The 23,329-nt window shown below is 52.8% G+C and overlaps 2 protein-coding genes across 2 annotated transcripts in view; one reads left to right on the forward strand and one right to left on the reverse strand.

Annotated features, from left to right (window-relative positions):
* Nucleotides 1-7,258, reverse strand: part of LOC119093417 (secretion-regulating guanine nucleotide exchange factor) — a 7,504-nt gene extending 246 nt beyond the window's left edge. The window contains exons 1-7 of the mRNA XM_037216375.1: nucleotides 6,862-7,258; nucleotides 5,134-5,509; nucleotides 4,612-4,731; nucleotides 3,455-3,586; nucleotides 3,062-3,190; nucleotides 2,577-2,726; nucleotides 1,722-1,790 (exon numbers count right to left, since the gene is read on the reverse strand). Coding sequence (XP_037072270.1) covers nucleotides 1,722-1,790; nucleotides 2,577-2,726; nucleotides 3,062-3,190; nucleotides 3,455-3,586; nucleotides 4,612-4,731; nucleotides 5,134-5,509; nucleotides 6,862-6,894 — 1,009 coding nt within the window. The 5' untranslated portion in view covers nucleotides 6,895-7,258. The remainder of the gene's footprint in view (nucleotides 1-1,721; nucleotides 1,791-2,576; nucleotides 2,727-3,061; nucleotides 3,191-3,454; nucleotides 3,587-4,611; nucleotides 4,732-5,133; nucleotides 5,510-6,861) is intronic.
* Nucleotides 7,259-7,662: 404 nt separating this feature from the next.
* LOC119090143 (MOB kinase activator 1B) lies at nucleotides 7,663-14,998 on the forward strand. The gene is made up of 6 exons (XM_037212940.1): nucleotides 7,663-8,058; nucleotides 9,971-10,137; nucleotides 11,062-11,148; nucleotides 11,787-11,927; nucleotides 12,454-12,617; nucleotides 13,617-14,998. The coding sequence occupies exons 1-6, from the start codon at nucleotides 8,045-8,047 to the stop codon at nucleotides 13,851-13,853; spliced, it is 810 nt and encodes a 269-aa protein (XP_037068835.1). The 5' UTR covers nucleotides 7,663-8,044; the 3' UTR covers nucleotides 13,854-14,998.
* The last annotated feature ends 8,331 nt before the right edge of the window (nucleotides 14,999-23,329 follow it).

Here is a 23,329-nt window from a genome sequence, read left to right on the forward strand (position 1 = left end):
GCCACCACGCTGTGCGCGTGGTGTACATGCTCGTTTTCGTACCCAGCCAGTTTATGGCGCAACAGTGTAGACGCATGTCACTGGAATTATTTTGATCAGTGTGTGAAATAGATATCACTGCGTAACTGACACGTTATTTGTTTGCCTTTTCTCATCTGTGTGCAACAATTGTCATGTCATTTGTTTCAAATTGTTATGAGCAGACAGATAGTTTGAACCATTTACACCTCACTTCTCAGCTCACCAAATTATCAAAGCCAATTGCCGGCACTGCCTGGGATACTTGGCCACTGTCACTGCCTGGGCTTAATAAATCCGTTCCCCTTTGTTTCCCGGTATGTCCGAATTTAATAACTGGATCGAAAAAAATCCATCTAAGTCCTATTTGGTGTCGCCTGCAAACTATGAGTGGACATACGTCGCGTTCCCAATGCTAATGCAGTTTGCGCAAGCTATTTGGTAATGGTTGTGTACTTTTACAAGCTATTTGGTAATGGTTGTGTACTTTTATAACTGACACCAAACGAACGGACGTCTCCTTGTGCTTCACAATCATGCTATTACGTTAACTAAGGCCGAGGTTTAAGGTCATGTTATGCAGGGTCATGAGTGTCCTGTTGCGTTGTCCTCGTGGCGCATATCTTTTTATCTCCCAGCTGACTTGTGCATTGAAGTAACTGTTTTGGAAAATGATCCCTTACTCCGATCCATTTATCATGATCACCCCGTTTCTCTTTACAATGCTTCGGTTACACCCTATCAATTTTCCCCTCCCCCGTCATGCGTTGCGTAATCTGTGGACGACCCTTTTGCCTCAGCACTTCTAACCTGGTCTCGCATGACCTCTGATGACCCCGTGTGACCTCGTGCAGTGCGGCAACAGCTGACCGGCAAACAGCCGTACCAACCAATGACCTTCATGAGTGCAATCCATAACAAAAAGGGTGTATGCATAAGCAGCCTGTGTGAGGCAAATATCACCGCGCAAACCGTCATCGATGACGTCATAATTCCACGCCAAGAAAGGGTCCTGCGGGCACACAGCCTGCGTCAGGGGATATCACTGCGCAAGCCTTGATCGATGACGTCACAAGTTAGTGATCTGACGTAGCGCTGCGTTGTTTCGTGTTCAGGGAATGCTGCTCAGCTGAGCACTTATTGCGTGCGAGGATCAACTGTCGTCTATCAGTCGGGTGGGTGTTCCTGGCACGGTTCATATATTGTTCCCAGAACTCGTAGAGAAATGTTACGTTTGCTCATCAATTATCAATTAACAGAAGAATGAGGGCAGTATCAAACACGCAGTGGCACATAGCACATTATCATAACATATTTCCATAATATATCATCCTAATATGTTATCATAATATATCATCATAATATATCATGACGCACAAAAACGCCACCACAACTCTCATCAAAGCCGCAGCTCACTCCAGGTCTCTGGGGCGCCGCAGCAGCATTACTCGCGGCACAGTGACCAGCCACCCAGCCTGGCCATCAGCTCTTCCCGCCGTCCACCACACACACCGCGAACGAGCAGCCGTAGCCGGCGCCGACGGCCACCGGCCGGCCGGCCAGCCGGCGCGTCATGTCAGCCGGTGACGTCACATCGCTGACGTCACCGGTGCCGCAGTTGCCGTGCTCGTTCCAGCCCCAGGTGAGCAGGCGGCCGGCGGCGGCGAGCGCGAGCGCGTGCTCGGAGCCGGCCGCCAGCTGACGCGCGGCCGCCGCCGGCAGGCTCAGCTGACCGTAGTCGGCCCGTCCCCAGCCGCGCACCGAGCCGTCGGCTGGAGACGGCGGCGGCCGGTGAGGTGGGCGCACATCTGGTCCGCGTTGGAGGGGGGGGGGACCAAGATTGGGTTTGGGGCACGGCGTCCTGGCTGAACACGCAATGTCGTCTATATTTAATGCGGCAAGTACACCGTCATCTACTGTTAATACAAGTTACTACTGTTAATACGTGTTGTAGGTACGTCAGTACCTAGGTACACCGTCACCTACTGTTAATACAAATACGTGTTGTAGGTACAGCAGGTGCACAAATGCCAATCATCCATCGCGAAACTTTCTCTGCAGGTGTTATGTAGGGATACTGTCACAAAAACTGTTGCTGAAATTCAAATTAAATAGGAAATGCCTCTGAACATACACAATAACAATGGCAATCGCAGCTAACATTATGCTGGCATTGGCAGTGGCAAAATCAATCACCCCGTGCCTGTCGTTTCATTTCTCGCATCATGCAGGTTTTCACTTTTCCGTTGCATATGTACCTGGTGTCAAGACATGGTAGCACGGACCACGACATGCCAATGCAGCCAATGACAATGACCATGGCAACTACTGATCGATGGGCAGCTTCATCATTCAACATTTAGAACAATGAAACGATGGACCACAAATGTTGAGAAAATATACTCCAGTACTCTAAACTTTCCACGGAGAAAACACCCTATACAAGACAGAGAAACCCCTCCGAAATTTTCGAGTGCGCTGATCCGTTTCCCCAGACCACCGACCGTCTCCTGTTGCCCTTTCTCCCCAGTGTCAGACCCCCCCCCCCCCCTCCTCACCGCAATGCAGCAGCGTGTGGGTCCAACCGCAGAGCACCCGCTGGGGCGTGACGTCATCGGGCAGTTCGACCAATGAGAGGTCGGACAGACGGCCGGGTTTCTGCGAGGCCTGTCCGCCGAGCACCTGGCCCCGGCTGTTGTCTCCCAGGCCTGGCAACATGGCGCCGTTCGTGACGTCATCGACGGGGCGGCGGCGCGCATCACTGGCGGAGCGAGCCAGAGATGCGAAGTGTGACATACATCTCACGTCATCGGCACAACGGCAGCGGGCGACGTTCTTCCTTTCGGAGCGTTTAGAGCCCGAGCCATTCAGATTTACAGAACTTCAACGGCGTTCTACTTAAGCCACGCCACGAGTAACGCCCCAAAACACACAAGGATAACAGTGATTCCATTGCCTGCCCCTGGACTGAGAAAAAGCACGCACACCACCCGCGCTCGTGACTCTGGAGGGAGGGGGCGGGGGGGGCGTCTCTCCGGCTGACCGTAGAGCCGGCGCCGGCCGTCCATCTCCGAGATAAGCATGGTGTGCCGCTGGCCGCAGGCCACCTCCCGCACCGCCGACGCACCGGCCAGCCGACGAGGCGACCAGATCACCCGGTCCGGGGCCGCGCCTGGACACAAGCACGCAGTTCAGGTGTACTCACAAAAATAACGGCCTTAACGTTTTGCAGATAGTGACAGAACAACTATAATCCATCGCAATATCAAAAGATGAAGACAAAACGTCAACAAACTAGGAAATCACAATAGAAACAGAAATACTTATAGGAAAGGGCAAAAGCAAACAAAAGACGACAAAAAAACAACAAAAAGGGACATCTCGTTCCAGGTGTCATACCGGTGCTGCCATCTGTCGCGCGCCAGGCTGTACGCACCGGTCTGTCCCCGGCTGTTGTCGCCCCAGAGGTGGAGGCAGCCATCGACGGTGACGGCGGCCGAGTGCCGGAGACCGGCCGCCACCTGACACACGCCCGTCAGCGGCAGTCGCACCGGGTCAGGGACACACTCTGCCGGAGAGGGGGGTACGGTACAGCGGGGAGGGAGGGAGGCTGCTACCCTGCACACGCCCGTCAGCGGCAGCCGCACCGGGTCAGGGACACACTCTGCCAGAGAGGAAGGCACGGTACGGCGGCGAGAAGGGGGAGGGGAACGGTGCGGCGGGGAGGGGAGCAGCGCACCCCGCGCGGAGGCCTGCAAGGCACAACTGAAGACATTGGACGGGAGCTGCACGTACTGGGTCTCTTCCATGAACACGTGGGGAGGTACGAGAATGGTCGCTGGAAACGGACCTTGTCCATAGAAGGGGATGGTGGGAGGCATACCAGAGTACACAATTATCATCTCTGTTGACCTGTTCTGTCAGCTCACACTCCTTACATGCCGGCTCACAAAATGTTGGCTACAAAATGGGATCAAGGTGAAATCTGTTCCGCATTGAGGGCAGACGTGAGCCACACATGAATGTGTCTCTATTCAACAGGCGCACAACAGGGGTAAAGTGCTGCCCCATATCGAGTGGAGAATCAATCCACTAGGTTAAGACCGGCCTGCACGAAGCGGGCCCTGTCTTCACAGAGCGGCATTATCAACGCACAAGGACACCGTCTACAGCAGAAATCGCGACTCTTCTAGGAAGTCAACACAAAAAGATTTCTGGCAAAGTGGTCTGGCTTCCGTCCGGAGCTACGCCCGCTCGTGAACACAGACACAGTCGCCAGCGATGCCCCAGGATTGGGTCATCCCACCACGCGCCGACCCCAACGGCCAGGAGTCGCCGACTGCGGGCCTCTGTCCGGCCAGCTGCGAGTGAGGCCGCGCGCGCCGGACGAGCCGCCGACAGCGGACCCCTGTACGGCCAACTGTGAGTGAGGCGGCGCGTGCCGGACGGGCCGCCGACAACGGACCTCTGTACGGCCCGCTGTGTGTGAGGCGGCGCGCGCCGGACGAGCGGCCGACAACGGACCTCTGTGCGGCCAGCTCTGTGTGAGGCGGCGCGCGCCGGACGAGCCCCACCGACCGTCAGCCGACTCACTGTGGCTCTGGTCCAGGCCGCACTGGCCGAACCTGTTGCTGCCGGCGCTGTACACGCTGCCGTCAGCCGTCAGCAACAGGCTGTGGTCCCAGCCGCACGACACCGCCACCACCCGCTCACCTGGTGGCATGGGCAGGTCGTGTGGGGTCAGGTCACACTGGGCCAGGTCACGCTGGGTCAAGTCACGCTGGGTCAGGTCAAGCTGTGCCTGGTCACTCTGGGTCAGGTCACCCTGGGTCGGGTCACATGGGGCCAGGTCACACGTCGGGTCACGCGAGGTTCGTGATCATTTACTATAGAGCAATTTGTTCCAAAGAAAAGCAGTGAAAAACACTCATCCAAACCATCTAGCAAGGAGTATCAGTTTAATCAGTGCAACCAAAAGGAGGCCGGCGGCGCCTCTGACGGCCCAGCAGTGCCTCTGAAGGCCCGGCGGAGCCTCTGACGGCCCGGCAATGCCCCTGACGGCCCAATAGTGCCTCTGACGGCCCGACGGTGCCTCTGCCGGCTAGGGACGCTCACCGACGTCCACCGGTCTGAAGAGACCATCGGCGGCACCCTCCGACGGTCGCGCCAGCTGACCGCTGTCGTTGAGGCCGCACGAGAAGACCCGGCCGGCGAGCAGCAGCAGGGAGTGGCCGCCGCCGCCAGTCACTGCCACGCTGGCGTGCTCCGGCAACAGCTCGGTGCTGCCATCTAGCGATGCAAGGGTGCTGCCATCTGCAGGTGAGGTGGCTCTGCTATCCGCCGATGAGGCGCGGTCCGTGGCAGACGAGAGCACGGTGTCGATGATGCTGCTGTCTATTGGTTCTATGTTGTGGAGAGGAACTGCGACGGGCTCTAGCAGCTGTTCAACGTCCGCCAGGCCAGTGCCCGTCTGCATGTGTGAATTAGCCCCCTGAAATAAGACGGATGCTTTTTGATCATCAGAGTTACCAGAAATAGCAATAAAGAGAGTTTGTGCCTGGTTTGGTACACTTTGGCATCTCAAACACAAAAAGTTGACTTCATCACACATTCTTAACAAAAATCAAACCTGCATCAAACATACAATGACTCTACAGACTGGGGGCATTGTTTCACAAAATCAGTTTGGGGCCATGCAGCAAAAAAAAAAAAATGGTGTAACCTGCACTCAACTTTGCCAACCAATGGGTTACCCTATGGATTTGGTTCACTTTATTTTCAAAGTGGGGAGAGTAGCCACAGCCCCAGTTAAAAGTGCTGGAGCCCCCAAGTTCTCTCCTCCCCCCCCCCCCCCCTAAACAGAATAGGAAACTACACCCCTGCCACATATTCCACCAGTGATTCAGCCTGCAAAACATGACAGACTTTCAAAAGATATCATAGGGGCAGGGTCCAGGCAAGAAATCATAGTTGTGACAGGTTTTGGTAATCTTGGGGCAGGAATTCCTTAAAAAGGGCTGCTGACAATATCTGAGAGTGGCCCTGGCACCTTGGAGCAGGTACTGAACTAGGGTGAAGGTTAGGTGGAACCTCAGAATATACTGCAGTGAAAACAGAAACAAAGAAGAAATAATGAATATGAGCTGGGGCATCCCAAAGACCACATAGGCCAGACATGTCTCAAGTGCATCACAGTTGCCTTAATTGCTGGCATCTTATTCTGTCCAGTCTATCATGCAACTATTCCCACAGCATCTAGTGGCAGAAATCCACAAATAAAATTCAAGTGCTTGAATGTGCAAGCATAGCACTTTTTGCTTGTGCCAACTTTGGCTGCCCATACTGAACAAATTGACAATCTGAAAACATGTATACACCATATGATATTTAGCATGGCTACTTTGAAACTTCCATCATTTGCATCACAACATGCTTCATCACTTTTGCATCCTGCAAATTATTTGAAAGTGAGTGCAATGCATAACATTGGATGGTACAATTTCATGGGATTTAGCCCCTTCTTAAACAGAAAACTAGAGGCAATCAGCAGTCAGTGCAGGCAAAGTGGAAAAGGAAAACATTGGAGACCCCTCTTCCAACATTAATATTAGTGGCCCTTGCCCCAAGCAGAGAGCTGGTTGTCCCACTCGAGGCAGGATCATATCAGGCCCAATAACCTTGTTGGCTGGTCAATCGCAATTTGAGGAGTTGTGACTTGTGACAAAGATACTTTTGCAGACTAGACTGTGGTCATGCCCAGATACAGCAAAATATTCCCAAAGAAAACTATGCACTGCAGATGCACAATCTCCCATACACGGTGATAACATACACCTTACATACCCATGCATATAGCTGCAGGTGAGATTCAGCCATTTCAGGCGATTTGATTTCTGTTCCAGGAATCGCTACTTCAAACCTTGGAACATGACGGGTTGTAAATTCCAGACGTCAGAAGAATCATCCTTTACATGTATGCTCAGTGATAATACGGAACATCACATTGCCATACAGAGACGAAACCCAGAACTCTTAGCCCTCGAACCATAGAATAGAGCAAAAATTGCTCCCGATCGCAAAGATTTGCGATATCGCGCAACTAACCAGCGCCCCAATATTTGGCGAATGGCGATATCACACGCGAACAGCGATGCAATGTTTTGTCACAAATGCGGCACTTATGCATCCTAGCATGTGAACCCTTGACATCCAGTTTAATAAAACGTGCCCTAGTTTATAACAATTATGGTTTGCGCTACCGTAAACAACGCTATGCCGTCAGTTTGGCCTGATCATTTTGCCACATCTAATCCTTAAACTTTGTTCGGGAAGTGCGTGAACCGTTTCTAGACATAGGTAGTTCATACAGCAATATATGTGCGTCATTGGTGAGATATTTCTACAGCTGGCCTTCGTTGTTATGTCCCTCACGAAACAAATCACCAATTTAACATTTGATTCAATACTTTCCAGCCTTCAACATAGATCTAACTGATTGAAAAGTATGATTTTTTAATTAATTAACAGATTTGTATCAATGTTTATCAAAATACAGTGGTTCTGTAATTTTTCTGGCAACGATGTATGACACCATGCTGATGATCAGCTGAAATCTTTTTCATCACTCTTGATTGGAGCCGACGCGAGAATGAGGACAACAAACTGCAGCGGGAGCAAGTTGCGTACCGTTCTGTGGATGGGTGTCGCGCTAACCCCGCGAGAATAGGGGATTACCCTGCCTTGTGAGAGGGAATTTCCATTGTGGCCTTATTCAAGCACTTTTCCAACAGTTCAAGCTAGTCGCCGAATTGATTGTTGACGTCTGAGAGAGTCGACTTCTGAAAGTAACGAATCTTTAGAGGGCCAACACATTCGGCGTCTTTGTTGGCTGGACAATAGGATCAGCTCCGACCTTCCATTATCATTCTGGGCTTCAGGTTGGGGCTGAAGCGTTGAGCAGTGTTGTGGGTATTACAAGATTTGGGGTCTGGCCAGCGCTTGGCAGCAGAGACATCCACACATCATCATGAGTTTCTTTTTGTAAGTATGGATTTGGGCCTTCTGGTTCCAGATGCCAGTCCTGCCCTAATCTAGCATGCATATTTAGTCTAGGAAAGTTTTTCAGCATTTTATTTCATCATCATCCTTGTTCTGTATGCTTCTATGCACCTCTAGACCTAATGTCTGTTCAGTGAGCTTACAACATATGAGAATTAGCTGGAATGTAGGGAAGTGGGTGTTTTTTTTTTTGGTATTGCCAGCACAGGGAATTATTGTGCAAAATGGTGAATTTTCTGGCAGTTCCAAAAGTACCTTAAGGTCCACACAGCTGCCTCAGTTATCATGATTGTCATAACACATGCAGATTAATGACAGCTGCAATGAGTGAAAAGGGCAATGACTGTTTTTCTTGCTATTCCAGAATGTTGCTGGTGTGCAATAATTTGAGACTCTTGGTTAATTTGTCTTAGATAGTATCCCACAGTCTAGCATTACCATTTTTTAAGTATTAGCAAAGTTATGTAAATCCCACTGCACTGCCATTGCAGACCTATATCTGACATTGAAGTGTTAGGTACATTTGCCCCATTATCATTGTTATAGAAGAAAGTCATCATTACTAAAGATCATGGTAAACCACTGTTAGTAAATAAGCTATATCATTTGTGTTGTAGGAAACTAAAACTTCTTACATCTTCACTTCGAAATGACACACCTCAGAAATCCCTGTGCCTTGTTCCTTCAATGATATTCGTGTCTGATATCTAATGTCTGATATCATGTATCTCTTGCATAATCCTGCCACTGTTGGAAGTTTTTTTGTAGTAAAATTAAGATGGCAGCACCTTTTCCATTAACCATTAAAGAACATCTGCCAACAAACAAACACATTTTTCCATTTCAAGCCCATCGTTTCAATGTCATTTGACGTGCATGGCTCGTAATTGTTCTTGGTAGTGAGCAGCTTATACCACTTCCCATCATTGTTTTGGGAGGATTCATGGAATGGGCTGGCACTATCCTAAATAGTACAAACAGCTGATAGGTGGCCTGATATACTCTACCTTCAGTTTCGTCTGAATAACACCAAACATGACCTATTTCCACCATTACCACCATCAGTCCACAGATTGTGACAATATGCTAACTTGAATTCAAGCCCACTGTTATTTTAACATAATGTTGTTGGTTCATGACTACCAATACTGTGATTTTTGTGCAAAAATTAGCCTATATGTTCTCATCTTTGTGTGCCTTGTGGAGCATATTTCTCTTCATCCTCTCTATTTTGCTCCTATCCACATCCTACCACTTCACCACCACTTTTTGAGAGCAGTAGTAGGAGTGGCAGTTGCCCCTTCCTGAAATATATTTCACCATGTAGTTGCATCTGTGTATGTAAACAGATCCACATTGATCCCCAGTAGTCAGCCTGGGAGCCAATGGCCCCTTGCTTTCTTCCACTGATCAGAAGCAGGAACTAGCTGTCAGCACTGCTTCTGCGCCCCTATGTAATGGTCACAGGGGCAGTCATTATTTTTGAAGTCATAACATGTCTTATTCTGACCCCCTAATTGTGTTCCACGTCACATAAAATGGAAGGGTGTTAAGTCGTGGGTGATTCCCCTACTGGAGGTTAGACTGGCTGTTGTTTCTATAAAACTTGTGTTAGCTTTTCAGGTTATTATGTTGTTGTAGCGCACAATCATACTTAGTACAACTTCCAGTATCCAGATGACACTATTGAGATGACCACCCTATGGGCGCCATGTAACCAACATAGTCGGTGCACCCCAAAGTCCAAATCATCATCACCATCACCAGATGACCACCCTATTGTCCACCTGTACCTGCTTCCACCCCATGTGACGCCCACACCCGGCCCGCCCGCCTGGTGCCCCCCCCCCCCCCGGCATCGCATGTGACTCCTCACGTCACCGGCTGTCGGCAGCGGGGGCCGCTCGAACAAGACGTTCAAGCCGAAGAAGAACATCGCCGAGGGCACGCACCAGTACGACCTGATGAAGCACGCGGCGGCCACGCTCGGCTCGGGCAACCTGCGCCTGGCCGTGCAGCTGCCCGAGGGCGAGGACCTCAACGAGTGGGTGGCCGTCAACAGTGAGTACTGGCCTGGGGGGGGGGGAGGGTTTGACCACCGGGGAACACCGGCCTGGTAAACAGGCACTCAGTGTTTGAGTATTAGCTGCATCAACAGGAACTCAGTGTTGAGTATTGGGTGCATAAACAGGAGTGTAGGGTTTAGTATTGGCTGCATAAACAGAAGCATAGTATTAGTGATGGCTAGACAGACATGAGTGTTGTGTTAAATATTAGCTGTACGATCAGGAGCATGGGGTTCAATATTGGCATTTTTAACAGGAGCACAGGGTTCAATATTGGCGTTGTTAACAGGAGCACAGGGTTCAATATTGGCTGTGTGGACAGGAGCTTAGTGTTGCGTGCTGACGTGGTAGACGGAAGTCAGCACTGAGTACTTACTGGCCACACAGGGGTCAGTAGTGAATACCCGGGCGGCAGGCGATGAGAACCGTCAGTGCTGTGTTGTGCTCCACCTGGCTGAGAGAGTGCTTGATGGGAAGTGCTGCATGATGTGGCATGGTGCGTAGGAACTCGGTGTTGAGCACTGTCATTATTACAGTGAGTACTTGATCAGTTGAGTACAGCGTGTGCGGGCAATGCCGGGAGTTCCTCAGGGGTAACAGCGGATATCGGGTGGGTCAGTTGGGGAGCGATTGGTGAGGATTGGCTGGGAGGACACGTGATCAAGAGTGACTGTTGAGCTGGGGCGGTGGACACACACCGAGCTGGTGGGGGCAGCTCCATGCGAGAGCTTCGCCACTAGCCCCGTTATTGTCTGTGTATCGCGCGAGAACTCCGCAGCGCCGCAGGGCCAGCCGCCCCTGTGCCAGGTTCTGTCCAGCTGCCCCCGGCGGTGTTGGCTCTGTGGCGTCCACCAATCTGTCGTCCCACTGAGCTACCGCGCCGTCTGATCGGCACTGATGCGTGCCCGCGCCTCCGCAGCGGTGGACTTCTTCAACCAGATCAACATGCTGTACGGCACCATCACCGAGTTCTGCACGGAGGAGACGTGTCCTGTCATGTCAGCAGGTAGGACATGATGCTGCTAGGACTCGGACATGATGCCGCTCCAGAACAGGGAGGTGGGGATGACGGTCGGTGGGGTGGAAACGTAGGATTCCGAGACTGTTATTTTTTTGTCTGAAATGCGTCCAATTGGGGGAACATCACACTTTGAAAGCTCCTGGATTGCCAACAGAGTTCCCGGTGGCTCATGTGACTTTCATTATATTTCACACAGCGGAGACAGAGCACCTACCTGCCTGAAAGTTACCAGGCTAACCCATTGGTGGTAAAGTCCATGCATGGTGTCTTCCAATCTGCGATGCATAACAGCAGTGGCTTGTGTTTTGTGGACATCCCGTCCTTTCATACCTGATCATGATTTGTTTTTCTGTGGCGTATGGGCGGAGTTGGCATGCTGGCTTCGTTGACCTTGGCTATAAGTGCAGCTGGTGGACGGCAGGATGGCGCACCGTTACCGCGTCCCAGTGCCTCCAAATATGAATACCACGGGGCGAATGTGCGCACAGTACGCAGTCAGTGCCGATGTCCCTGGGTTCCAAGTTTGAGCACCACTACGCGCGCACCGAACGTAATCGTAATGCGTGTCCCCGGACGCCTAGCTTGAGCACCGCTCACGCACCGTGCGTAACGCGTGTCCCCAGGTCCAAAGTATGAGTACCACTGGGCGGACGGCCAGACCGTAAAGAAGCCCATCAAGTGCTCGGCACCCAAGTACATCGACTACCTGATGACGTGGGCCCAGGATCAGCTGGACGACGAGACCACCTTCCCCAGCAAGATAGGTGGGCGGTGGGCTGTGGTTGGCGGTCCTTCCCGGCATGTTCGCTCTGTTCTGGCCGGCTGGCGCGGCTTAATGCTCGCAATCATTTGACTGCCATACATGATGTTGAATAGCCTTGGTGTCTGCTCACGAAATGGTATGTGTCAGCCACCTGTGCATAAGTGTATGGTCACATATGTATCTGTCAGCCTGTCTGTACATTTCGTTTTTGTTTTGTTTTTTTATTCCGCGCGTGCTTGTTGCCTTTTTATTGTCTATGGCGCCTTGTTTTATTTCTGACTTCCGCTCGTCTGCGTTTTGTTCCCGCTTCCTGATCGTCCATCCTCCCTCATCTCTTCGTCCGCCGTCGCCGTGTGTTTTTCTGCCCGCCTGTCACCCGCCGCGGCCGCTCTACCCACTGAGAAGACGCCCCTCGCGCCCTCTGACGCCCCTCCTCCCCTCTGATGCCCCTCACACCCTCGGACGCCCCTCCTCCCCTCTGATGCCCCTCACACCCTCTGACGCCCCTCCTCCCCTCTCTCGAGCAGGCGTGCCGTTTCCCAAGAACTTCTCGCAGATCGCCAAGACGATTTTGAAGCGACTGTTCCGCGTATACGCCCACATCTACCACCAGCACTTCCACGAGGTGGTGAAGCTGCGCGAGGAGGCGCACCTCAACACCAGCTTCAAGCACTTCATCTTCTTCGTGCAGGTGGGTCAGGAGGTGCGGGCACCAGGGTGGTGCGTGGTGGTGCACTGATTTTGCGTGGCTCCCTGAGCGGGGACCTTCCCGCCTCCCGTGAGGGAAGCTGAAGAAGCTGAACCCAGAAGGCGGTAGACGTGGAGTACAAAACTAGCGCGTCTGATGACCTGGCGACGCGCTTCGCCGTTTCCTCGTCGACTGTGAACGACCGCACGCAGTACGTGCCACTCTGACTCATGACCAACCGCGACCCGCCGTCGTGAAGTCACCAAGCACATGACTCCGACTCATGACCGACCGCGACCCGCCGTCGTGAAGTCACCAAGCACAAGACTATGACTCATGACCAACCGCGACCCGCCGTCGTGAAGTCACCAAGCACAAGACTCTGACTCATGACCGACCGCGACCCGCCGTCATGAAGTCACCAAGCACATGGCTGCGGAAGACCAACCTCGTTGCGCCGTCGTGGTCGCGTGCATGTTCAGCGTTGTTGGTCATGGCCTGTGCTCACGCTGGGAGGATGTTCTCGTCATGCAGGCGTGTGTTCGTGTGATGGTGCTGAGATGTGACGTTGTGCTCGTATATGGATGTGGTCCGTCCGCTGCGCAGGTGCAGTGCGCGGGCTGTTTAAGCCACGTGTGTCGTCGGATCGTTTGATGATGCGTGCAGCTGTTGTGACCACGTGGACCGAACCTCCTGCTCCGTGTGGGAGAATGACTCCACTGAAGCGTATGTGTGCGGTGCACGGTGTGCAAACCAGGATCACTCTTTCAATCCAGGGCGTGATAGGTCAGCAACTGTTTGCACCGCGCATTTTCCCCTGTAGTCTGTGAACCTGCCGCGATAACGTGCTCCAGCATTAGTTACCAATGCACTCAACTGCTTAGCACATGGACACCGCAAACCCCTCGGAAAAGGCGCGGATGGCAGAGGTTTTCAGTGACGGGATTCGAACCGGGACTTCTGCTGCTCGCTCCTAACCTTGCAGCATCGGCTGACCGACAGGAGTTCAACCTGATCGACCGGCGAGAGCTGGCTCCGCTTCAGGAGCTCATCGACCGACTGACCGCCAAGGAACAGCAGCAGCAACAGCAACAACAGCAGCAACAGCAGCAACAGCAGCAACAGCAGCAGCAGCAGCAACAGCAGCAACAACAGCTGGCCGCCAGCAACGGGGGTGGGCTCCCTGTGAGCCCCGGCTTCCCGCCGCCGGCCGCGCCGGCCGGCCCCGACGCCCGGTGAGCTGCCCGGTGCGCTCCGTGACGCTTCGTGGCGCTTCGTGACGCCTCGTGACGTGGCCGGGAGCCTGCTGTTACGGTGGTGGCGGCGCGCGCCGCCGCAAGTGATCTAATGCGGCCCTCCCAGCGGTGACGTCACCTGGTGTGACGTCACTCGGTGTGACGCGGCCCGCGCGCGCGGTGTCATTCGGTTGTGACCTTCGTGATGGTGTCGCCGTCGCGCGGCGCGCCGTTTTGGTGACGCGGGTGGTCAGTCGCGGTGTGACGCGCGTCACGTCGCCCGCGCGTGACGGGGATAACGTCACGCCGTGTGACGCGGCGTAGCGTGATAGAGCTGACGTTGCGAAGACCGGCCCGGCCGTCCGCACTCGCCGAACCGTGATATGCCGGGCCGGCGGGCCTGACCAGGCATCAAAACTGGCTGTCTGAACGGAGTGTTTTGTGGCCGTGTTCAGCTCGCTCTGACGTTACATCTGGGTGGGTCTCCGTTCGCCTGTTTTTACGCCGAGCGACGGGAGCTGTTCAGGACCTGGCCGGTGACCGGCTGACCTTTTGTGACCTTTTGTGAGCTGTGCTGTCGCCTCATTGTGACCTTGGACGGGACTGTAAGCTCGCCGGGTCTAGCTTTATTATGAGAAAAGTGGCCGTGGTGGGCACGGTGTTGTAGTGGCGTTCAAAAGGCGCCTGTTGGGGTTTGTGTCATGACGTTTTCCTACTGACGGGGGGAACTATTTCTGCAGGCATTCTTTTGTGCAATGCCGGGCAACGATACGTGCTGCCAGATACCCTTCGGTCTGTGCACGTGTTATCGGACGGAAAAACGCTGTTGAGCGTTACAGCACACCATGCCGCGCGTCCGTATCGTTTTGGGCAGACACCTGGTAGTGCTGGCTCGTGGCTTCTGAAACTGTGGCCGGCGTCTCCGCGTTAAGATGCGGCCCTGGGTTTGACTGTTTCTCTCTTGTACAGCCCAAGACACGGAGGAAGTAGATAATACAGGTTTTGCTATGCACTTAAGCGGAATTTTAACAAGTTACTGGAAGGAAAACTGCGCGAACTCCATCAAAGCTCTTTCCTGTGGTGTCGGCCGGCCCCTCAGGCCCCAACCAATCCGCTTTAATCTGACATCTCGGACTACCGTGACGCAGACTCCGCGCGCTCCTCCCGGCACTCCCTCCAGCCGGGGGGCGGGGGGGGGGACACGTCAGCCGGCGGAGTGAGTCACCGGTCTTGGCGCGCCCCGCCGCTCCTGTAACCGTGCTTACCTCTGGCGGCCTACCCGCGCGGCCCAGCGCCGCGGCGAGCGAGGAGCGCTCACCGCCGCCGGCAAGCTTCACTGTGTGGAACTGCGGTTTGCGCATGAGTCATGCCGTGTGCTTAGGCGGATGACAGGAGGTCCACATCAATAAAGGATTTAACTTATAGTCATTGGTGAGTGGGGGAAAACCGAGGAGGTAAATCGGTCATACCGGCTAGTTCATAGCTCTGAAGGTTACACAGTGCGATTGAAAAACAGTAAGCTATTGGCCCGCCCTGAACAATGGGCCCCCGGAGAGGTGACAGTGCGCGATGTCTGCGGTCGCTCCTGTCGAGAGGTGCGGTTACTACCTCCCCCCCTTCCCCCCCCCCCCCCCCCCCCCCGGCGGCCGGTCGGCGGTGTCCACCACTCCCCTGCATCGGGCTGGGTCTGCCGGTGCCGGCGGTGTCCACCCCACACGAGCCGACCACCGGTGCGAGAGAGCTATCGCTTGAGTGTGGCGGTCAGGGATGTGCCGTGGCCCTGGTTTGGCGCGACGCCGCACACGTCTGGAAATGCACGGAGCAGCGGTTCCAGCTTGGCTGCGTTGGGAGTTCCTTAACGCCGGGATTGCCCAGAAAACATGCCTCACTCAGACGGCTGTGATCCCAGAAATCCATTAATTTAAAGTGTGTGCTTAAATTGCGGACTTGAGGAATTGTAATGATCAAACGTGAATTCCACAGTATGGCCAGTACCTTTTCGCTGTCTCACCGCGTGTGTTGTGCTATTGTTCACTGGGTTGCGACGGAACAGAGATGACCGTTTATTCTCTCCATGCCGTATTTTGCGTATTTTGCTGGTCAGAATTCACCGAAGCAATTAGATGATGTTGAGCTCAATTGGTCCCCAGTAAGATAACAACGGTTGGTGTGCCGGAAATGTCTTCCTCCTGGCCGACAAACCCAGTCTTCCTTGCTTCGTCGAGTTGTATTCTGCCATAGTTATGGTTAATGTTTGATGTTTTTGCTATGCTGTTACGTGCTTCGTTTGATAAATTTCTTACAAAAATGTTTGAAATATTTCGTTAGCTTGACAGGTTTCCAAAGCGACGAAATGGATGGAGGTTTGGTACGATGAAAAGCGATTTATATCGTAGTTAAACCACTCGTGTATTCATAACACGGTAGGGTACGAGGCAAACATATATCACGCACCCTTTGAACACACACTGACAGAACACATCCTGCACGCACCAGCACTGACACATACCGCAGATCAACCGCGCAGATAAATACTTTCACTGCTTCAACCGTCTAGCTGTGGAACAAGAATGCACACGAAACCAGAAATGCAATGAAACGTACTGCGCGATCAGTCAGTCGCTTCACAAATATTTTGCGACGCTACTGACATGTTGCACCCATCATATGACTTTGAAAACACATGTGTTATTGCATTAGTTCAGACCGGTGAGGCCCTTAGGGGATATACTAAGGAATTGTTCGTGTGGAGATACAAGTATAAATATTATGAGCGGACAATATTAACTTACTCCGAATACCAGTCAGCAAATGACCAGCTGATGTGACTGACAACCTAACTTGATTGTACGCACGGATCGTGTTCATGAACAGGCCGGGTGACAGGTCTCAGACGACCGCCATTAGACCAAGGTCATCAGAAGGCCTCCGATGACCGCCAATCCGCAAGTAGCCAGAAGTAGTGATTATCATGGTGCTGTTACCGGCTTATAAACAATCCTCACACAGCTCATCCTGATAGCGACGAATATGTTGAAAGTCTGACATAACCGCCGGGGAATACCCGATACTGCTCAGCCGGGTACTTCCGGCGGTTCGCCTTCAGCCGGTCGAACACAGATGGCGTTGGCGGCACGCTGCCCGTCGGTTGGACCGTGGGCGGAGCCTGCACGGGTGAGTGCGGCATCGGCGCGCGCAAGCGGGGCGGGGTGAGCGAGGGACGGGGCGGGGCGAACGAGGGACGGGGTGGGGCGAACGAGGGGTGTGGCGGGGCAAACGGGGGGTGGGGTCGGGGGACGCGCGGGCCGCTCGGCGGCCGCCGGAAACGACCCGTCACCGGAAACGGTGGCCTGAAAGGACGCGGCGGCAAGGTCCGTCCCATCGGGGGCACAGTGCCGCCAGTTGAGAGCGGAGCGCCACCCGCCGTGGGCGGAGCTCCTGCCATTGTGGGCGGGGCTCGGACCGTCGAGCCCGGTGATGCGGCCGTCGGCGGCAGACTGGGCGGCGGTGACGCCGCCGCGGTGGGCGTGGCCCCCACCATCCCCATCGTGCTCCTGTGCTCCGGTCCTGCCGTGCTCGCGGCTGTCGCCGCTGCGGTCGGGGCGGCTGGCAGCACCGTCGCACCGGCCACGCTCACCAGCGGCCGCGGCCGCGCCGCCATCGTTGGCGCAGGGGGCAGCACCGCCGCGACAGACGGCAGCACCGTACCGTCCGATGCTGACGCGGCGCTCACGCTGACTGTCGGCGCGGCCGTCGTCGCGTGGTGCGCCTGATCGCCCTGGTGGCCCTCATCGCCGTGGTGGTGGTGTCCGTGGTGTCCGTGGTGTCCGTGGTGTCCGTGGTGGCCATGCCCGGACGGTTCAGCGGCGTTCTTGGCGGCGATGACGTACACCGAGTGCTCCGGGTCCTTCGGGATGTCGAAGGCGAACTTGTAGTTGGGATAGCGGATCTGGAAACCGTCCGGCACCGGCTTCGGCTTTGGTCGCGATTCGTAGTACACGTCGTTCGGGTGGTCGTCCCCTGCCGGGGCGTTGGCCCTGCGGACAGGGCGCGCTGTCAGAGGGTGTGCGAGACTGCATGGGCGTGGGAACGGAGGTCCGTAGGTGCCGTGGCACCTCAGCTTTCCGAGAATGCTGAGCATTGACCCTTCTGCGGCACATGGAAAGAACCGACTTCATGATTGGTATTGCCACCCCCAGTTTCTCAGATGTCCCTCCGTCCATGTGAGGCTGGCAACGGAAGCGGGGTCAAAGGGCGACCTCGACAGCGATTAAATGATAACTGTCTTACTGCCACAAGCCACAAATGAGTGGAAGATTGAATTGCATTTTAGACAGCGGTATATCTGAAGACTATTTCAGTAATGTTTTACCTGACAATAAATACGCGCGACGTCCTGCATTTGAGATCGGACGCCCTTCATGGCGTGCGCAAAATGAAACGGTTTTGCAAATTTTGTGTTTAACATAGACCCCTCGTCGTGAATTGTGACGTATACAATCGTCAAATACCCCAAGTAGGGGAGAGTTGGGGGAGTTGTATCAAGTTTTGCTCTGAACGCTCCTCTACCGTAACTACTGAGGACATGCTATTATATCTGCTGACAGCTGTAGCCTTCAGCTTCATATGTAGCAGCACAGTTTTGGCGACCAAGTCTTGCTGTTGTGCAAAGGGCTTCTGAATAAACCATTTCAAATGAGACAAACCGTCCCAGCCTGTGATAAATTGCGTCGCATGACAGGATAAGTTGTTGTTGCGCTTCTTTTTTTTATAGAGTATAGTATGACAAGCTGACCAAATGTGTAACGGTGTGTATACCAGCTGCGCTCGGCTGTGCCATTTTGCAATTCGTCGTGATTGCGACACAACCCATTTTTGCCCCGTTTATCAGTCAGTGTTTGCGTTTGTTTTAGAATAACTGACCGCTCGGTTTCTGTCGCTGAGGTAGGAGTTAAAGATCTTTTTAGGTTATGGATCGATATATAGGCGATAATATAAATGTCCACTTGCTTTATGTATACCAGTAAGTTATGGCAATTATGTCGGTCAATCATGGATGGTAAGTTAATCAATGGCATTTGTCGGAGCATTGTTTCAAAGATGCAACATCCCCCATGCGTAGCCACACATTTACAGCGATGGCTTCTTCGCCAGTGTGGAAGCTAAAGACGTGTGCCGAAGACAATTGGAGGACAGCGAGGCCACATTCCCCCCTCACTGACAAAGAACAAAAACAAGCCCCCCCCCCCTCCATGCTTTTTCTCTTTCTTGTCAAAACTAACATCCAAACGCATTGCTCAAAACGTAAAACCGGGCTGACACTCGTGTGCCATCATACCCCAGCCCCCCCCCCCAACCTGTCCGTGGGTGCGCCCCTGGCGTGTTGTCGTACCTGAGCTTGTACTGGGGCAGGAAGCCGTGGAATGGCCCTCGTTCTGCGCTCTCCTGGCAGCTGAGGTGGAGACAGGTCAGCAGAACGCCTGCTAGTGCCGACCGATTTCGCCTCTGTCGACGAGAACAGCGCTGACAAATTAGCCACGTGCAAAACGTAATGCTAAAACTCAGCAACGGAGGCATGTACATGTACGCGCATGGCATGTGCACGCATACACACAGAGGTATGTATACGCATGTAAAGAGCACCATCAGGCGTACCGCCTTTTGACCGAGAAAGGCTGGAAGCAGGCCCAAACAATTCCGAAACTCATGAAAACTCAGGTGTTAGTAAGCTCTCAGAAACATCTGAAACTCAATTCCGCCTAAAATATCAGACACATATGACGAGAACCCGTCACAAATCCCTTAGGAGAACAGCACCGAGTACAATGACACGTGCAAAATACGCATCAAACATACAGAAATCGTCAAAATCGGCGTCTAAAGTTCCTAAGCATGCTGGTAATGAACGCAGACGGCGCAGTCATGCCGAAAGCTAAATCGCCGAAGTTCAGACAAACTGAGAACGACAAAGGGAGGTGCAGACACACTGGAATGCGCAGGCATGCCGGAAATTAATTACTTCAGGATATAATACAGCATGAAGTTCGGACATATTGGAAACAAACACTGAGGGCTGGCATACACTGGAAACCAGCGCCGAAGTTTTCACTGGAAACCAGCACCGAAGTTTTCACTGGAATCCAGCACAGGAAAATTGCACTGGAAACCAGTACCGGAAGTTTCGACGTATTATAAACTAGCACCGGAAGTTTTGACCCAGCACCGGAACCCAGTTAGAACCCAGCGCCGGAAGCTCGGACTTACGGAAAGACAACACCGGAAGCTAAGGCGTGTATCGTGGTTGATAAACAGCGCGAGGTTTTGGCATGGGAGACTGCTCACGTTGCAACGCAAGGCGTTGGCACGGTAAAACTGTCCCTACAGTGGTGTCGTTTGTGACGTAACAGTCATAGTCACCCATGATCGAAATGTCTACATTTCAACTCAGCGTTTCAGTGATACCAGCCCCGTGGCAGCTGTCGAGGGACGCTGCGCCGCCAGCAACCTCGGCAGTGAGGCGCGCTGATAAATAACCATGCGGCATTCCCGGCGCCGCTGCTCACAGGAGGCGAGCTGGGGTTCAAGGCAGGCACAATTATAATCTTCATGCGATTAAGACAGGCCTTAGGCCCTGGGCTTCGGCATTCGCAGCGCTAATGGGAGAGGCTCAGCCGAAGTCCCGGTAAAGAAAGGGCACTGAATTTGCACGTGGTTCCATGCTGGTGGAGGACCGTGAAATGGAATTGCAAACAGACCGCAAAATGAAATTATCGTGATTTTTTAGTTGTTTTCGTGAGAAAACGATTTTTTTCGTTTTATCTTTGTGCCTTTTTCTCAAACAAGTCAAAGCCACCGGAATACACGATTCGGTTCGCATTGGAACGTCAATAACTTAAGAAAATGCATAAATGACCGCATAGATTTAGCCGCCGGCGCTGTTCCTTTGCACAATGGTTCAATCGACGTTTCCTAAAGCGACATGAACAGAAAGAAAAAACGACAATTTGTGGAAGTCTGTCTCGGTTCTACAGAGATCTTAAGGACCCCGTGAATTTCATCATGATTGTTAACAGAAATGGGGCCAAAGTTGTTTCATTGGCCAGCCCATGTACGCCTGGGGTAATTCTCAATCAAGTAATCGGATCCCTAATTCCGAGATTGGTAGTGAAATAATCACTTCAAGGTCCACGTTGACTCAAAATGTCACAGCGCCAGGGCATCTCACTGATCGGCGCAGGAAGGCTGGTTCGACTTACCAGGCCCCTGGATGAAATTCGTTAAAGGGCCTCTCGTTCGGTACTGGGGCTTTAGACTTGCACGAAGCCTTTCCATTGTCGTATTGTGGACTCTCATCGTAAGTTCCAATAAGCCCTTTCATTATCAGAGGGCCCGGCCAACCCAAGAGACCCCCATCCCCCCCCCCCCCGATCAACGCAGGGGTCCCGTCCCTGTCCTCGTTCAGAAAATGGACCCCTGGTTGGCTCGGGACCCTCGCAGACACGGGGCGCCTGATACGCCCCCCTCCCCCCCCCCCCCCAGGGCATCTGTCACACACTTTGGGCCCCTGACCGACAAATAGGCCGCTCATTGTTTATATGGCACAAACCAGCGTAATGCGCGGGCCCCGGTCTTGTCTCTGCAGGACCAATGGGTGTCAGGACTCAGACCGACACGTGGCTGACTGGTGTTGATGGTCTCTGGCCCACATAGAAGCTCGCAATCGGCCTCTCCCTCCCGCTCCTCCCTCCCCCAATCAGTGCAAGGGGCTCTCTGGCTGACATTTGAGGGACCAGCCCCAGCTGTCGTCCTTATTGCGACACGGTCAGCCCTTTTAACTGGCCTTCGATCCCCGGTCCCACGAAGTTATTCAGGGCACACAGTGCTCCCTTGCCCGCGCCCCTGAATGGGGACAATGGGTGTGTCCCAGCATCGCACGATTTGTGTCACCACAGGATTTGTTTTTAAGAAGAGCAGATAAGACAAATCACATTATAAGATTCGATGCAATGAAACGGAAATTTTGAGATGGTGTTTTGCACTCTGGCACTTCTTAGTCCTTTTTTTTCTTAGTCATCTTGTCGCATTTTGAGAGTAATTCATTGTTATCGGCGTTGTGATTGTCACCATCAGTATTCAAAATGCCTTGCATTAAAATGTTCATGCGCTCCTGATTAGAACTCCTGTTTATCAAATTTAGTTATGTATTCTATCATATCACGTTGTATTTATTGTCATTTGTATTAAGCTCCAAACGCAGGAAGTATCAGCGCTAGCGGAGGTAGGATCAGGGCCTTTGACTTATCCTGTACTCAGATCAAAGGAAGTCCAGCCCAAGTTAGACCCAGCCCGGGCTGTCCACTTAACCCCAAACAGACCGACCCATCTTCAGCACCAATACCAGGTTAATATTGTGACAGAAAAAGTGAGGTAATACCAGTTGTGTGTACACGGCCTCGGGCCACAGCGACGGAACCACAATAACTGTAATCGATCTGTGGTGATGACTGGAGGTTGTCTCCGCCGGAACAATCCATATCTCACAAGGTCGAATTATCGGGGAATTATCTGCAAGGTCACCGGCTTCGCCGGAGGCGGTTACCACCAACACCCAACGAGACGAGGATGGAAACGCTTTTTTATTGGATGATGAGCGTTTGTTATTGGAGTATCGTGGGATTCAACGAGTTACTGCGCCCTAATTTTTTTGTATAACTCGCGGGAACTTAGCCCCTATTATATGCTGTTAGCGGCAGAAGGGAAAGGAAACCAGCAAATTACTTGCGAACAGCAACACAAGTGTTTTAATAGCGTCATTGCCTGCCCATATCGACATGCGTTTGCCAACTTGTGTCTGCGTCTCTGCCAAAATAAGTGCGCAAAGCAACTTAGGTAAACAACTTGAGGTAGCATTACGCAATATAGCTAAACATTCTTTTATGTGTGATGCAGGTGCCAGACAATCCCACCCGAGAAAATATTTTCAGCGTCCTATATACCACGTCCTAATAATAACGGCTACCGTAAAACGGAAGACCGCAACACGTCCTAAGTGTAATGATGACTTGTCAAGCATTATATTGTCCATGTGAAGGCCGGGAGGTCGTCTGAATCATGCGGATTCGCGGGCCAAACAGCTGCTGTTTTCCCACGCTGTTCAGTCCAGAGGCCAGTGACAGTTCACGGCCGCAAGCGGATTGCAAATACTAGCAAGAAAACAATAGTACTACGATGCATGCAGTAAATACATGATGATACAGACTACGTAAATAAATACAAAAATAGTACATGATGACTAAGATATATTAATGCATCATAACTACGATGCAAACAATACTACCAAAAGCCTTGTTCTCGAATTATTTTCCTTCATTTTCCCAACGACGGGACCTTTCGTCGCGGCGGGAACGCAGCTCTGACGCCGCGTGAACAAATGCCATTCAGCGCGCGCTTTCCCACGGCTTCCACTCCCTGGGGGCATTC

This window comes from Pollicipes pollicipes, unplaced genomic scaffold, assembly GCF_011947565.3.
Source record: "Pollicipes pollicipes isolate AB1234 unplaced genomic scaffold, Ppol_2.1 Scaffold_1600;HRSCAF=1878_pilon_pilon_pilon, whole genome shotgun sequence".
In the NCBI taxonomy this organism is placed as follows: Eukaryota; Metazoa; Arthropoda; class Thecostraca; order Pollicipedomorpha; family Pollicipedidae; genus Pollicipes; species Pollicipes pollicipes.

Bases quoted from the DNA above. Each gene is read 5' to 3' on its own strand.
- LOC119090143 (XM_037212940.1), top strand. The intron at 10,138-11,061 runs GTGAGTACTGGC...GCGCCTCCGCAG, and splicing joins CGAGTGGGTGGCCGTCAACA to CGGTGGACTTCTTCAACCAG. The intron at 12,618-13,616 runs GTGGGTCAGGAG...GCTGACCGACAG, and splicing joins ACTTCATCTTCTTCGTGCAG to GAGTTCAACCTGATCGACCG.